Source organism: Eurypyga helias, unplaced genomic scaffold (genome assembly GCF_000690775.1).
Source record: "Eurypyga helias isolate BGI_N326 unplaced genomic scaffold, ASM69077v1 scaffold22645, whole genome shotgun sequence".
In the NCBI taxonomy this organism is placed as follows: Eukaryota; Metazoa; Chordata; class Aves; order Eurypygiformes; family Eurypygidae; genus Eurypyga; species Eurypyga helias.
The window spans coordinates 1,310-13,150 of NW_010251084.1; the positions used below are offsets into that span (position 1 = coordinate 1,310).

Genomic DNA, 11,841 nt, shown 5'->3' on the forward strand with positions numbered 1-11,841 from the left:
TCACTGCCGGGAGAGCCGCACTCCTCACCTCCTCCAGCCACGGATGGCTGTTGACACTGAACTGCTGGAAATACCCTGAGGGACAATGCCCTCAGCACTTATTTTGCCTCTCTGACCTGAACACTGCCCCTAAGCCAGGTCTTTCACAGAATCCCAGACTGGTTTGGGTGGGAAGGGAGCTTAAATCCCACCCAGTCCCACCCCCTGCCATGGGCAGGGACACCTTCCACCAGACCAGGTTGCTCCAAGCCTCATCCAGCCTGGCCTTGGACACTCCCAGGGATGGGGCATCCACAGCTTCTCTGGGCAACCTGTCCCAGTGCCTCCCCACCCTCTGCGGGAAGAATTCCTTCCTGATGTCCCATCTCCATCTCCCTCTTCCTGTTTAAACCCGTTACCCCTTGTCCAGTCACTCCCTGCCCTTGGAAAAAGCCCCCCCCAGCTTTCTTGTAGCACCCCAGGCACTGGAAGGGGCTCTGAGGTCTCCCTGGAGCCTTCCCTTCTATAGGCTGAACCCCCCAACTCTCCCAGCCTGTCCCCATGGCAGAGGGGCTCCAGCCTTTTTCCTTCTGGGTTGACCCAAACCAGCTTCCAAACCCTTCACTCCCAGAGACAACCTCTGCCACTGAGCCAGGTACCATCTCTCAACACAGAGTTTCTTCCCAAAACTACCCGGCTCTGTGGTGCAGCCAAGGTAACCTCCCCCCTGACATTTACGGATCAACCTCATCCGTAACAGGAGCTGGAGACTTCCCTGCGCTGCTCTACATCCCACTCGGCCGCTGCTCTGTGTGGGCAGCATGCCCCAACCTGCTCCCAGCACGACGAACCAAGGTTCCCAGGGTCCCAGTGGGACACAGCATGTCCGTGCCGGAGCGCAGGGGCTTTCCTCTCACCTGCCAAGGACTTGTAACCAAGAAACCTGGCAATCTTTTGCTGGCAGTGCTCCTGCTCTTCGTACGTCAGCAGCTGGTAGATAAACTGCCAAATGACTTGCTTGGCCGGTGTGTCCAGCACAGGGTACACATCCACAATGAGAGTGTCAATATTCCTGCAAAATCGGAAAGAGAGGGCTGGACAGTGAGCATGTCCCTGTGGCACAGCCCCTCCATGCTGCTCCCTGGGCTCCGGTGCTTCCCAGCCAGGTCTTGGCTGCCAGGGTTGGCTCGGAGTCCTTGGCACAAAGAGGTCATTCAAAGCAGAGGTACTGGGCTGGCAGCGAGGGGCTGAGCCATGGGGCCGAGCTGTGGGGCAATGGGTTTGTGCAGCTGGTGCTAATGGGAGAGCAAACACCTGGAACCAGCAGCACCTGTGAGCCAGGTATAAAACCTGAGTCAGGCAGGGTGCCTGGGGTGGAGGAGTGTTGGGATAGCTTGGAGAGATGGGATTCTCAGTCATCTGCAGGTAAGGAGGCTCAGGGAGCAATGGGGAGGGTGGCTGGGCTGAAGGCTCGGTCTCACACTGGCCATGTGCTGTGGGGAGATGGTGAGAGGGCTGCTGAGAACAGCAGGGCTGGATTCCCCGTTCAGGGGGATAAGGCAGCTTGGGGCAGGAGGGCTGTCCTGGGTTGGGGGCCTAAAGTCAGGCTGCTTTTCCACTGGGGCAGAGATGGTGAGGTAAAGCTTGCTGCAACTATTGCATCCTTGATGGAGGAGTAATGGTGGGGGCCTTGTACAAGAGCTGGGAGGAGGCTGCATATGCAGAAGTGAGTCTTGATGTTAATGGAATGGGCTGTTGCTGCCTTCCAAGGGGCAGGCACTGGGCATGCAGGGCAGAGCTGAAGGGAGAAGAGGCTTGGATGCCATGAGGATGCCATTAATGGAGTGTCCTGGGGGTCCTCAGGTGCCAGCTGGCATGAGAAGCAGCAGGAGCCATATGGACCCTGCCAGGAGTTTGGGGCTGGATTTCTCCCTAGTTTGGGGCTAACTTCCCTTTTCTGTAGAGCTGGATGCAGCTCCTGGCTGTCAGAAGCCTATTTCCCATTTGGAAGAGTTAAAGCATCCTGGAGAAGCTCCAGAGGCATGTTGCTTGTCATGCCCAAACGGGCTGGGGGGGCAAAGCCCAGAGCAGAGGTGTCCTGACTTTGTCCCCTGTGTTGGCTGCTGGGAGATGCCGGTATCTGCATGTGGTGGTGGCAAGCAACGTAAACCTAATATTTGAGGATTTCTCTCCTGGTTGGAGCAGTTGGAGGTCACAGCTGGCTTGTCTAGGAAGGGCATGCAATTAGGTCATGATGAATTACCATTAAATGGAGCAGTGGCCTCTACATTGAGCCATCCGGGGCAGCTACATGCAAAATGAGGTGGCTGGAGGAGAGGGTGGGCATGCCAGTGTGTCCGCCACCCCTTGTTCCCCACAGGCAGCAGCCCGTGGTAAAACACAGCTGGAAGACCAAGCAATGTGTGCTGGCCTGCATGGGAGGGGGCTGGGGACTCGGTTTGTAGTATTGGGGTTCCCATCCTTGTGCTATGGAGCAAGACCAAATACCCTGCCAGGGTGGGATTGGCATTTCCCAGTCCTGAACCCCGAGGGCTGGATCTGCTCCCACCACTCCTCTGACTCGGAATCCTGTGGAAGCAGTGCTGCGTCAGGAGAGCCCAAAGATGTGATTTCAGCTCTGCTGGGGCAGTGTTAGTGATCATGGGGCCTCAAAAGGGTTGTCTCTGGTGATGAGAGACAGCACCTGTGGGTTTCTGTCCTCTCTTACCTTCAGTAACCCGAAGGCCCTGACTGCATTTTCTTGTTAAACTGAGGATCTGGATCCTCTGACCCTTCAGTCTTTGCACCAGCAGCCCCTGCACCATTGCAGCAGGACCCTGGCTGGTGCATCCACAGCCTGTGTGGGACCTGGGCTCCCGAGGAGCAGCTGGGCAGCCCGGGTCAGTCATCTCAGCAGCTGCAGGAAGAGGCAGTGAGCATCTCCCACTGCCTGGAAGGATGGCTTCTTCACCGTGGTGCAGAAAGCTTAAAGACCGAGGGCATAAAACAATGTCACTAGTGAATGTCTGGAGTCTGCCAGGGGGTTGGCTTTGACCCTGTCAGCAGGGAGGGCAGGATGTGCTCCATCGCACGATGGGGGCTCTGCCAGCCACCTGTGCTGCTGCCAAGATGCTGAGATGAGGATGAAAGACGGTGAGATTTACTGAAAGAAGTGAAACGGGATCTGTGGCCATCAGGGATGGCCAGACAACAAGAGAGCCCATGCTGGGGGGGACCTAGGTCACTTTTTGAGGGATTGAGGGGTGACAAAACCAGCCTCAAAAGCTGAAGGGTCTGCCCTCCGGCAGGACACTGTCTGAGAGATGGGCTTGTGCCCTGCAGATACGCCCAGGGAAATGCAAAACTGGGAAATGGAAGAACATGAACACAGAGGTGACAGCCCCACAGCTGAGATCTGTTTGGATACTGCCTGGGATGTGGGTGTTGCTCCCGGGCCAGGTACCGGCACCAGGGGAATGGAGCTGCTAACGAGTTACCGGTGTTGGAAGAAGGCTTCCAGCGCTCTGCAGATGGTGTAGCGCTCGGGTGCAGTCAGGAGGTGCTCCAGCTGCTGGGTGAAGGTCCTTCCTTGGATCTTGATGCTAGAGGGGAGAATCTCTGCAACCCACTGCAGGGAGGTGAGGGCCGAGGAGGTGCTCGGGGAGTCAGCAGAGTCAGAGTCTGCAAGGCGCAGGTAGAAAACAGAAAATTCAGCAGACAAAGGGCCTTAACCACAGGTTTAAAGGCTTGTCCCAAAATCGAGGCTCAGTCCTGGGGGCAGCTGCACCTGGGCACGATGGGTGCTCCAGAGAAATACAGATCCTGATGTGCTGATGCAGATGCTGTTACGCCAGCAAAAAGAGATTTTTGGTCACTGGAAGCATCATGGTGACAAGGTGAAATGGCTCCTGTGGAGCTGTGACTGCCCTGCTGTCCTCCCACACCCTGGAGCTCGTGGCTCTTCCAGCAGGTCTATGGATTGCTGGGGGTGAGCAGGGATGTTTTGATTGGGGTGCTCTCTGAGATCTCTCTCCTCAACCTTGCTGCTTCTGCACTTTTTGTGAACACATGCAGCTGATACTCCTTCTCGGCTCTAGTTTCAGAGCACTTTATGACAACTGCTGACAAAAGCAGAGTCAGTCGAGGGTTACCTGAGAGTGGACTGAGGTGAGGAAGGTCGCTTGCTTGGCCACGCTCATCGGCACTGTCCCCTGTGCCACAGCCTGGCCTCCTCTGCAGTGAGGGCAGGGCCATACGCATGGCCAGGAGAGGGGATCTGACCACGTCTGTGGGATGCACTTATCTGTGCAGGAACAGGTCCCAGGCAGCAGGAGCAAAAAACTTCATCTCGGTTTCTTTTGAGGGCAGTGGAGGAGTTCCAGTGCCACTGGCTGGATGCTGTGAAGTAGTGGGGGGCTCGGTTTTGTTTCTGGGCACATGGGAACAAGTTAGTAACACAGGGCTCCTAACACAAATCTCAGAGTCCACCGCTGCTCTGGAGGGAATAGCCAGTCCCTAATTCCTGGGTCTACACACTGCAGGGCAGCATCCCAGTAACACACCGACTTTCCTGCCTGTGCACAGTGTTGGAAACGTGGCAGTGACTGGGCTCTGCCCAGGCTGCGGGTCTGTGCTGCTGCTGAAATCCTGCTGACAACCACCCGCGTTGCCCCGACACCCTCCTCTCCTGCTGACTCGCTCACCAGCAGCAAGCTGAATTATTCATGCAGCAGCAGCTATTCTGCACCGCACAGTCCATGCACAACGGTGGGATTTGCACAGCGACCGTGGATGCACAGGGTTGGATTACTTTGGTCAAAGACACGGCACAGACTGCATGGGAGGACACTGCAAGGACGATCACACAGCAGGATGAATCCTTCTGGAGAGCAGCCAAGCCCGGGATTAAGCCTGATCCCAGAAAATGGGCAGCCACATGCCCTGAGGAGAGGAGCAGCCCTCTGGGCAGTGTGTTAAACCTGCTGAGCATACGGCAGGTGTTGGGCAATTCTCTCCAGTGTGGGGAATTCAGGAGCTGGCTCCACTGCTCCAAGCCCTCTCTACCACACGCTCTTACCATTGGAGAAGTTGACGATCCCCTCTTCCACCACCAAGGTGGGCATTGCCCCACTGCCCTGCAGCATCGACACCACCTTGTCATGGGAGCAGTTCCTGCGGGACACAGGAGAGACAGGATCAGGCTCCTGGGAGCGCAGTGGGGAAACGGACCTTGCAGCCCCTTTGTTTATCTTGGGAAAAGCCTCGTGTGGCTGCTCAGAGCCAGGCCCTGCCACAATTCCCATGGATTCTCAGTCCTTGCTGGGTTTGATTTGTGCTGCTCCAAAAAGCCTTCCCAAGGGATAGGGCGACTCCCACAGCAAGCCGGAGCACCCTGCGGAGCCCTTCGGCATTTGAAGCCAGCCTTGCTTTAAGCTAGGCTGAGACCCAGAAGATGAACCTTACATTTAAATGGTGCAGTGCTGCAGGTCTCTCCTTGCCTGCCCTAATTCTGCCTGAAAAGAAAATGCAAGGTGGGTGTAAAATATATTTTTGTAGGCCAAAAAATGTGTCCTTGGACAAGGGTGTGGGCTGGCCTGCGACAATGCCTGCCACGGGCTCAGAGGACAATCTTCTACTCGGTCTCCTCTATTTTCCAGCAGTGCTGCATCAGCCCACAGTTTGCTGGACCAGCTGAAATGTGAGAACCCCAGCACTGGCAGAAGCAGCATCAGATGTTTGTTTAACCTTTAAATATTCATTGTTCTCTCTTATCCTGTGGCCTCTTCTAACCCTTCGCTCTCACTCTTTGTGCAGAAAGACCAACCCGGGGAAATATGGGGTGGCATCGGCGAGGTGCTCGCTCGGCTCTGGTTTGGTCGCTGTTGGGTGCAAGTAATATTTCCACCCAGAAGTCAGTTCTCCTGTGTATGATGACCTATGTCATTTTAAGCTTCTGATCCCATCCTGGGAGTGATTCGTGGGCTGGCTGGTGCTCTGCTCCTTTTGAATGCAGAGCCCTGCATGGTTGACCCATACAGTTTAACTCACAGTGGCTCTAATCGGGGCCTGTGGGTGGGTTGTGCTCAGGACACCAGTTGCTGTCATGCATTACACGTGGCAACTTGCACAGACAAGTCAAAGGAGGAGCAGGGATGGAGCCAAAATACTGCTCTTGGAGCCAGTTTTTGTAAAAGAATGTTAAAGGAGATGCTCACGTGGGGCAAAACCCCTTGTGCACCTCTGAAGATGGCTCTCCAGGATGTCCAGCTCTTGTTCCTGTCTGCATGAGAGTGAATATGTGCTTGGCCACCACCCCAGGACCCCTTGGTCTTCCAAACAGCCTTTTACCTCATGTCCAGACCATTCAGGAACAGGATCCGGTCTCCAGCTTTAAGAGCTGCCTTTTCAGCTGGGCTCCCTACACAGGAGAAAGAGAGGCAACTCCATCACTGAGTCTTGTAAAAGCCCCTTTTGCTGTTTCCTAGCAAACAGCAGGTACTTAAAACTGAGTTCAAAGCAGAGATAAGTGTCTCAGTCTTGTGACTGGAGGTTTTCTTACCTGGCAGAACAGACTCGATCCACACCGGGGCATGGCCACGTAGCGTGAAGCCGAAGCTTCTGTTACCTTTATAAACTCGCACAGTTCTGCAGGGGGAAAAAAGCAACTGTGAAATCAGAGCTCAATGTTTGTCCTTGTTCCCTTTCCCAGCCCCTCCAAACCCTCCTTGGCCCAGGTCTCTGGAGTGTCCAAGCCCTGTGTCACTGCAAGGTCCCCTTTGATACTGAAGCATCTTTCAAACGTGCCCCCTCACTGGGAGAGGGGATGGAGGGAAGGTGTGTGCTGATGTAGTGATCTTGGATGGTGACAGTGCATCCCGTGTAGGCAAGGAAAGGGAGCTCATGGTGCTGAGCCAGCACGGGGTGGTGGGTGGGGAGTCATATGGGTGGTGCTGGAACTGCCCCAGACAAAATCTCAGGGAGCAGTGGGGGTATCTGGAGACAGGAAGCGATGCTGCTCTTCTAGGGGATGAGCCCCGGAGCATGGCCCCTTGCTCTGCATTAAACACCCAGTTCATAAAACCACCGTCCGACGTGTCTTTAAAATGAGTGTGGGGAGGGGCAAAGATCTCGTAGGCTGATGAGAGAGAAATTAAATTCAGCTAGGAAATTTTGGAAGGAACATTAGGAAATCTCCCTGCTGGGAGGCTGATTGGAGCTGGGAGTTGTTCCCTGCAGGGAGCTGAGGGAAGGCAACATCACTGAGATCACTTACAGCCGGAAAGCCTGTTGTAGGGACTGATGCTATGCTGGCAGGGAGGGAGACTGTGCTGGGACTGGGTTTTGGATAAGTCACACCAAAAAATTATCCTGGTGGGAAGGCGGGCTGCAGCCTAACACCCTGAATATACTAGCTGGAGGCAGGGGGATAGCTCGGGATGTGCCTGTGACAGCACAGTCCCTCCCAGGAGGATTCCCCAGCTGTGCTGGCAGACGGAATCCTGCTCTCTTGCTCGTGAGATGGGGCTGGGAACAGAGCAGGAGCCACCTTGGCTCTCCAGCGCTGCTGAGTCTGGCCATATGGGCAGTGGGGAAATGGGTTAATCCCCTGTGTCCTTCCTCCTACAGCCTTACACCCAGACACCCTCCAGGTCAGGGCAGGAGAACAGCCCCTGCTCTGTGCCCAGGCACTCTGTGTCCCACCCAGCACAGGATCCGACATCCCCTCGCAGCCTGCAAATGCCATCCCAGCTCCCTGGGTGGCTCATCCCAGGCAGCCTGGCAACAGCAGTGGGGTAGAAAGGGTGTCCCAGGGCTGTGACAAGGGGTGCAAATGTGCCCAGCCTTCGAGAGGGAGAGGTCTTTCCTCATCCTAGGAGGATTTCACCCACTCTGCACACTAAAGACATCCCCTTTCCCTGGCATCCCTCCACCGTGCTGCCATCCACGCAAAACCAGGGCATCCAGGAGAGCTGTTACCTGCGGGCAGCCCCCGAGGCCACGTTGCTGGTGATGAGCGACGTGGTTTTCCGCAGGCTTTTGCTGGTCTCCTCATGGCTGCGGGGCACAGAGCTGGCACGGGTGGAGACGAGGAGTCGCTCCTGGTGGTCCTCGCTCCGGCTGCGCCGCAGCCGGTTGCTGTGGTGCTCGCTCTTGGAGCGGCAGAGCTTGCTGATCAGGCTCTGTGACACCACCTCGTCGAACCGCTGCCGGTGCTTCTTGGGGATGAAAATCCTGGAAAGGTGAGACAAGGGAGGGGAGTGAGGAGCAGGGCCAAGGCAGCTGTGGCCCCGAGCTCTGGATACCTGGAAAGGAAAGATCAGAGCAGCCCTATCCCCTCGTGTGCTCTTGGCCTCAGTCCTCCCAGAGGTGCAAATGCCTGGGCTGGGGACACCAGGGATGCTGGGGATGTCAGGGGCACCGGCTGCATCTCTTGCCCTGTCCTGTGCGTGTGTCCATCAGGACAAGGGTGTCAGACCCCTCCACAGTGCTCAAAAAGATGGATTTAAGCAACTCAGTTCCTCCTCATATGTCCCGTCCTGGACCCCTTCAGCTGCTGGTCCTGGTACACCGATGCAGAGGTTCAGCTTGAGTTCCTCCCTCCACGCCAACAGCCACGGAGCTGGGTGGGGGAGGACCCTTGTCCCACTCCTTGCTGTGTGGTACCCACGGCCAAGGGTCCCAACGTGTGAGTGCCGATGCCAAACCACCTACTCCAGAGCTGCTTCTTCCCCTGCGCGTCCGGGGCTCCCCCAGAGCCTCTGCTGGGAGCCCCGCGCTCTGCTCTCCTGGGCTCCAGCGTTGGCTTCTGCCACTCCCCAGCTCCCACCACGGCCAGGCAGGAGCTTTGAGCCCTGCGGGGGATGCTGGTGATGCGGGGATGTGGATGGGTGCGGTGATGCTGTGGACAAGGGGACACCATCGGGAACTCGCTCCGTTTCAGGGCACCTCCCCTCTGCCTGGCAGGAGCTGCTCTGCCAGCACCCAAGTGACCTTTGTGCCCCCCACAAAGACCCCTGGGACCCTCGGGGGATGCACAGCAAGTGCAAAGTGGGATCCCAGAAGGGAGGGAAGAGGGTGCATCCGCACTGCTTCCACCCCGCTGGGGGCTCGCCCCTGTAACACAGAGAAAGGCTTTTCTTTCTCCCTCTGCCATCCCGCTCGTCTACCCCTACCCTCCTGTTCACACATTTAGGGGGTTCTGGGGGAGCTGTTATCTCCCTGTGTTTCTATAGCAACTTCCCCCTGCCCCCCCGCCTGGTGCAGCTGCATTCCCTCGTTAGACAATACCACCTTGTGAAGTTCGTTAGTGCTCTTCACCTCGCGGCGCGTGAGAACGCGCTCCCTACATTAACGCGGCCGCCGATGCTCGCGGCGGAGGAGGGATGGGAACAGCGCTTCCGGACTGCCGGAGAGCGCGTGTCCCACGGGAGCGTTAACTGGGCCAGGCTCGGAGCTGGTGTCGGAGGACCCGGAGCAACGTGCTCCGCGGGGCTGCGCCACCAGCGTGTCATGGCTAGGATGACGCTGGCTGCCAAGGCTGGGGATGGCGGGGGGCTCCCACGGGTCTTCCCCCTCCCACGGGCAACTTCACCAAAGGAAGCCTGGGTGAAGCCAGAGAATGAAGGGGAAGCTTCAAATCCCAAATCTACCAGGACCAGGACATCTCTATTGCCCTCCAGCAAAAGGCAGAACTGGGAAGAAGAGCTGATGCTGGCGCTGAGTAGGAGCAGGCGGATCGCAAGCATCCCGAGGCTGACATATGCTCCTGCAAGGCATTTGGTGACAATTTAAAAATAAGTGACACATTGGTACCATTCACAGTCAATTTGTGATGAAGCAGCAGGTAGCAAAGAGTGAAATCGTGCTAATAAATAGTTCCCCCAGCTCCTGCGGGAAGGCAGGCTGCCGCAGCCCCGTGCCAGGGGAGGACGCGATGCAGTGGCAAGTCCCGGCAGGATCCCGCAGGCCTGCCCTGGGCTGAGCTCCCAACAGGGAAAATCCGGGTTCCTTGCAGGCAAAACGAGCACGCTCCCATTTCAGTTGGCCAAATTAAATCGGCCTGGCTCATTCCGGCAGGGCTGCCCCACTTTGCGCTGACTGCCGGCAAACATCGGGGTGAGGAGCGCAGTTCAGTTAGCTGGATAGCCAGGCACTTGGAGAAGGGCTTCATCGGGAAGGGACTCAGTGCTTGAAGCAAAACTGTCTTAGCAAGGAGAGGAGCTAAGTGACTGGTAAAAATAATCCTATTAAAGCATGCAGAATCCTTTCCTTCTGCAAAACCCTTGGAGAGAACTTGCAGCGTGGCCTCAGGCAGCCCAGGATGGCCCTGTGCTGCTGGGGGCTGGACCCCCCCAACACCCTGCGGTTCGGCGGGCGCTGGTCTCCGAGCTGTGCCTGCTCGGGTCGGTTCCTTAACGAGGGACCCGCCAAAGGCGGCACGGGTAGGGGGTGGGGGGCGTTAGTGCCAGTGCCTCAGCCTGCCCTCTGCTCCCGCACAATGCCGGTGCGGCACGCGCTGGCACCAGCGCCAGGCAGACAGTGCCCGATGCTTAGCGGGAAATGGGCTATTCCTGCAGCGCCCTGCCATCCCGTGGGATAAACCTGGCTTTGCCCCTTGGCGTGGCACCAAGGAGCAGCACCCAGCTGGGTTTTCCCTCTCCCAGCAAATCCCACTGGGGCACAGGGATGTGCCCATCCTGTCTGCAAAGGTCACCCAGGGACCAGGCTGCACGGGCCCGTGGGAGCATTTGGGGGCCCTTCAGCTCCCTCCTTCTCCTCCTTGGGTGCTCCAGGTCAGCCCTGGCTCTGCTCCCTGTTGGAGAGGGGATGGGAAGGGTGGTCCCAGCCCTGGGCACTGGAGCCCTGGGCACTGCAGCCCTGTGCCCACTCCCCAACCCCGTGCACTAACCCTCCTCTGCAGCAGTGTCAGCACACACCTGGGAGGATTCAGTCAGCACAAATGGGAATTCAGGGCATTTTCCAGGCCAGGAGAGGCCCTGGAGGACTGCAAGATGCTTTGCCTTCATCCCAGGAGCAGCCTGGCCAGGAGGGTGGCAGGGTGGGAAACCTCCCGGCAGGAGCTCATCTGCCAGCGTGCCCATCGCCAGCCCCTCAGCTCCCTGCTCTGGGCTCGCTTAGTGCATCCGGGTCTTTGTCCCACTTGTTTTAAAAGTCCCCAGTGTAAACTGGTTTTAAAACTCCCCACTTGCAGCCCACTTCTGGGCAGAGTCCTGCTCCTGCAGCCTGTGCCTGCTGCGAGCTGCCTCCCCCCCAGCCCAGCCCTGGAGAGCCACCTTTCACAAGGGCACGTGTCCTGCGATGGGCGCTGAGCTCCCCTGGCCAGTCCCGCCCCGGGATGCTGGGAGCAGTGCCGGCCCTGCCGGCCCAGCCCTGGGGGGAGCAGGTGAAAGCAGCCCCAGAGCTCGCACCCAGCCAGGGCCGAAGTGAGGGGTCCCTGCTCTATCACACCCCCCGCACCACGCAGTGCCCCAAATCCCGGTCCTCAACACCCATCCCTTTGGTGGACTATAGTCACGGAGACAAAGCAGACCCAAATGTGCTCTTCCTGCCCCTTCCCAGCCCCAATATTCCATCTGGGCTTCGCTCTGCTCCCCCCAAAAGCTCGTGCCGCTGCAGCAATGGGCTCGGGTTGGTGGCAGGGCCACACCGGCACCGGGAGGCAGGGTCCCTGCAGCTCAGAGAGGCAGGAGAGACATCGTGGGGACATTCCCAGCCCCTTCCCAGCCACGCGAAAAACATACCGAAAATGCCGTGAGAAACTCCGGTCCTTTCCCATTTGTCAGGATGCAGTGGAAACAAAAGGAGATGCTTCAGATCCTCATGCAGCTGAGTCTCAGCCTC

At 57.6% G+C, this 11,841-nt stretch overlaps 1 protein-coding gene across 1 annotated transcript in view; it reads right to left on the reverse strand.

Annotated features, from left to right (window-relative positions):
• Positions 1-896: 896 nt before the first annotated feature.
• Positions 897-11,841, reverse strand: part of LOC104509836 (delphilin-like) — a gene marked incomplete at its 3' end in the record, with an annotated part of 14,428 nt that continues 3,483 nt past the window's right edge. The window contains exons 2-7 of the mRNA XM_010151902.1: positions 7,957-8,211; positions 6,539-6,624; positions 6,328-6,397; positions 5,057-5,151; positions 3,477-3,660; positions 897-1,051 (exon numbers count right to left, since the gene is read on the reverse strand). Of these exons, the coding sequence (XP_010150204.1) occupies positions 897-1,051; positions 3,477-3,660; positions 5,057-5,151; positions 6,328-6,397; positions 6,539-6,624; positions 7,957-8,211 (845 nt within the window). The remainder of the gene's footprint in view (positions 1,052-3,476; positions 3,661-5,056; positions 5,152-6,327; positions 6,398-6,538; positions 6,625-7,956; positions 8,212-11,841) is intronic.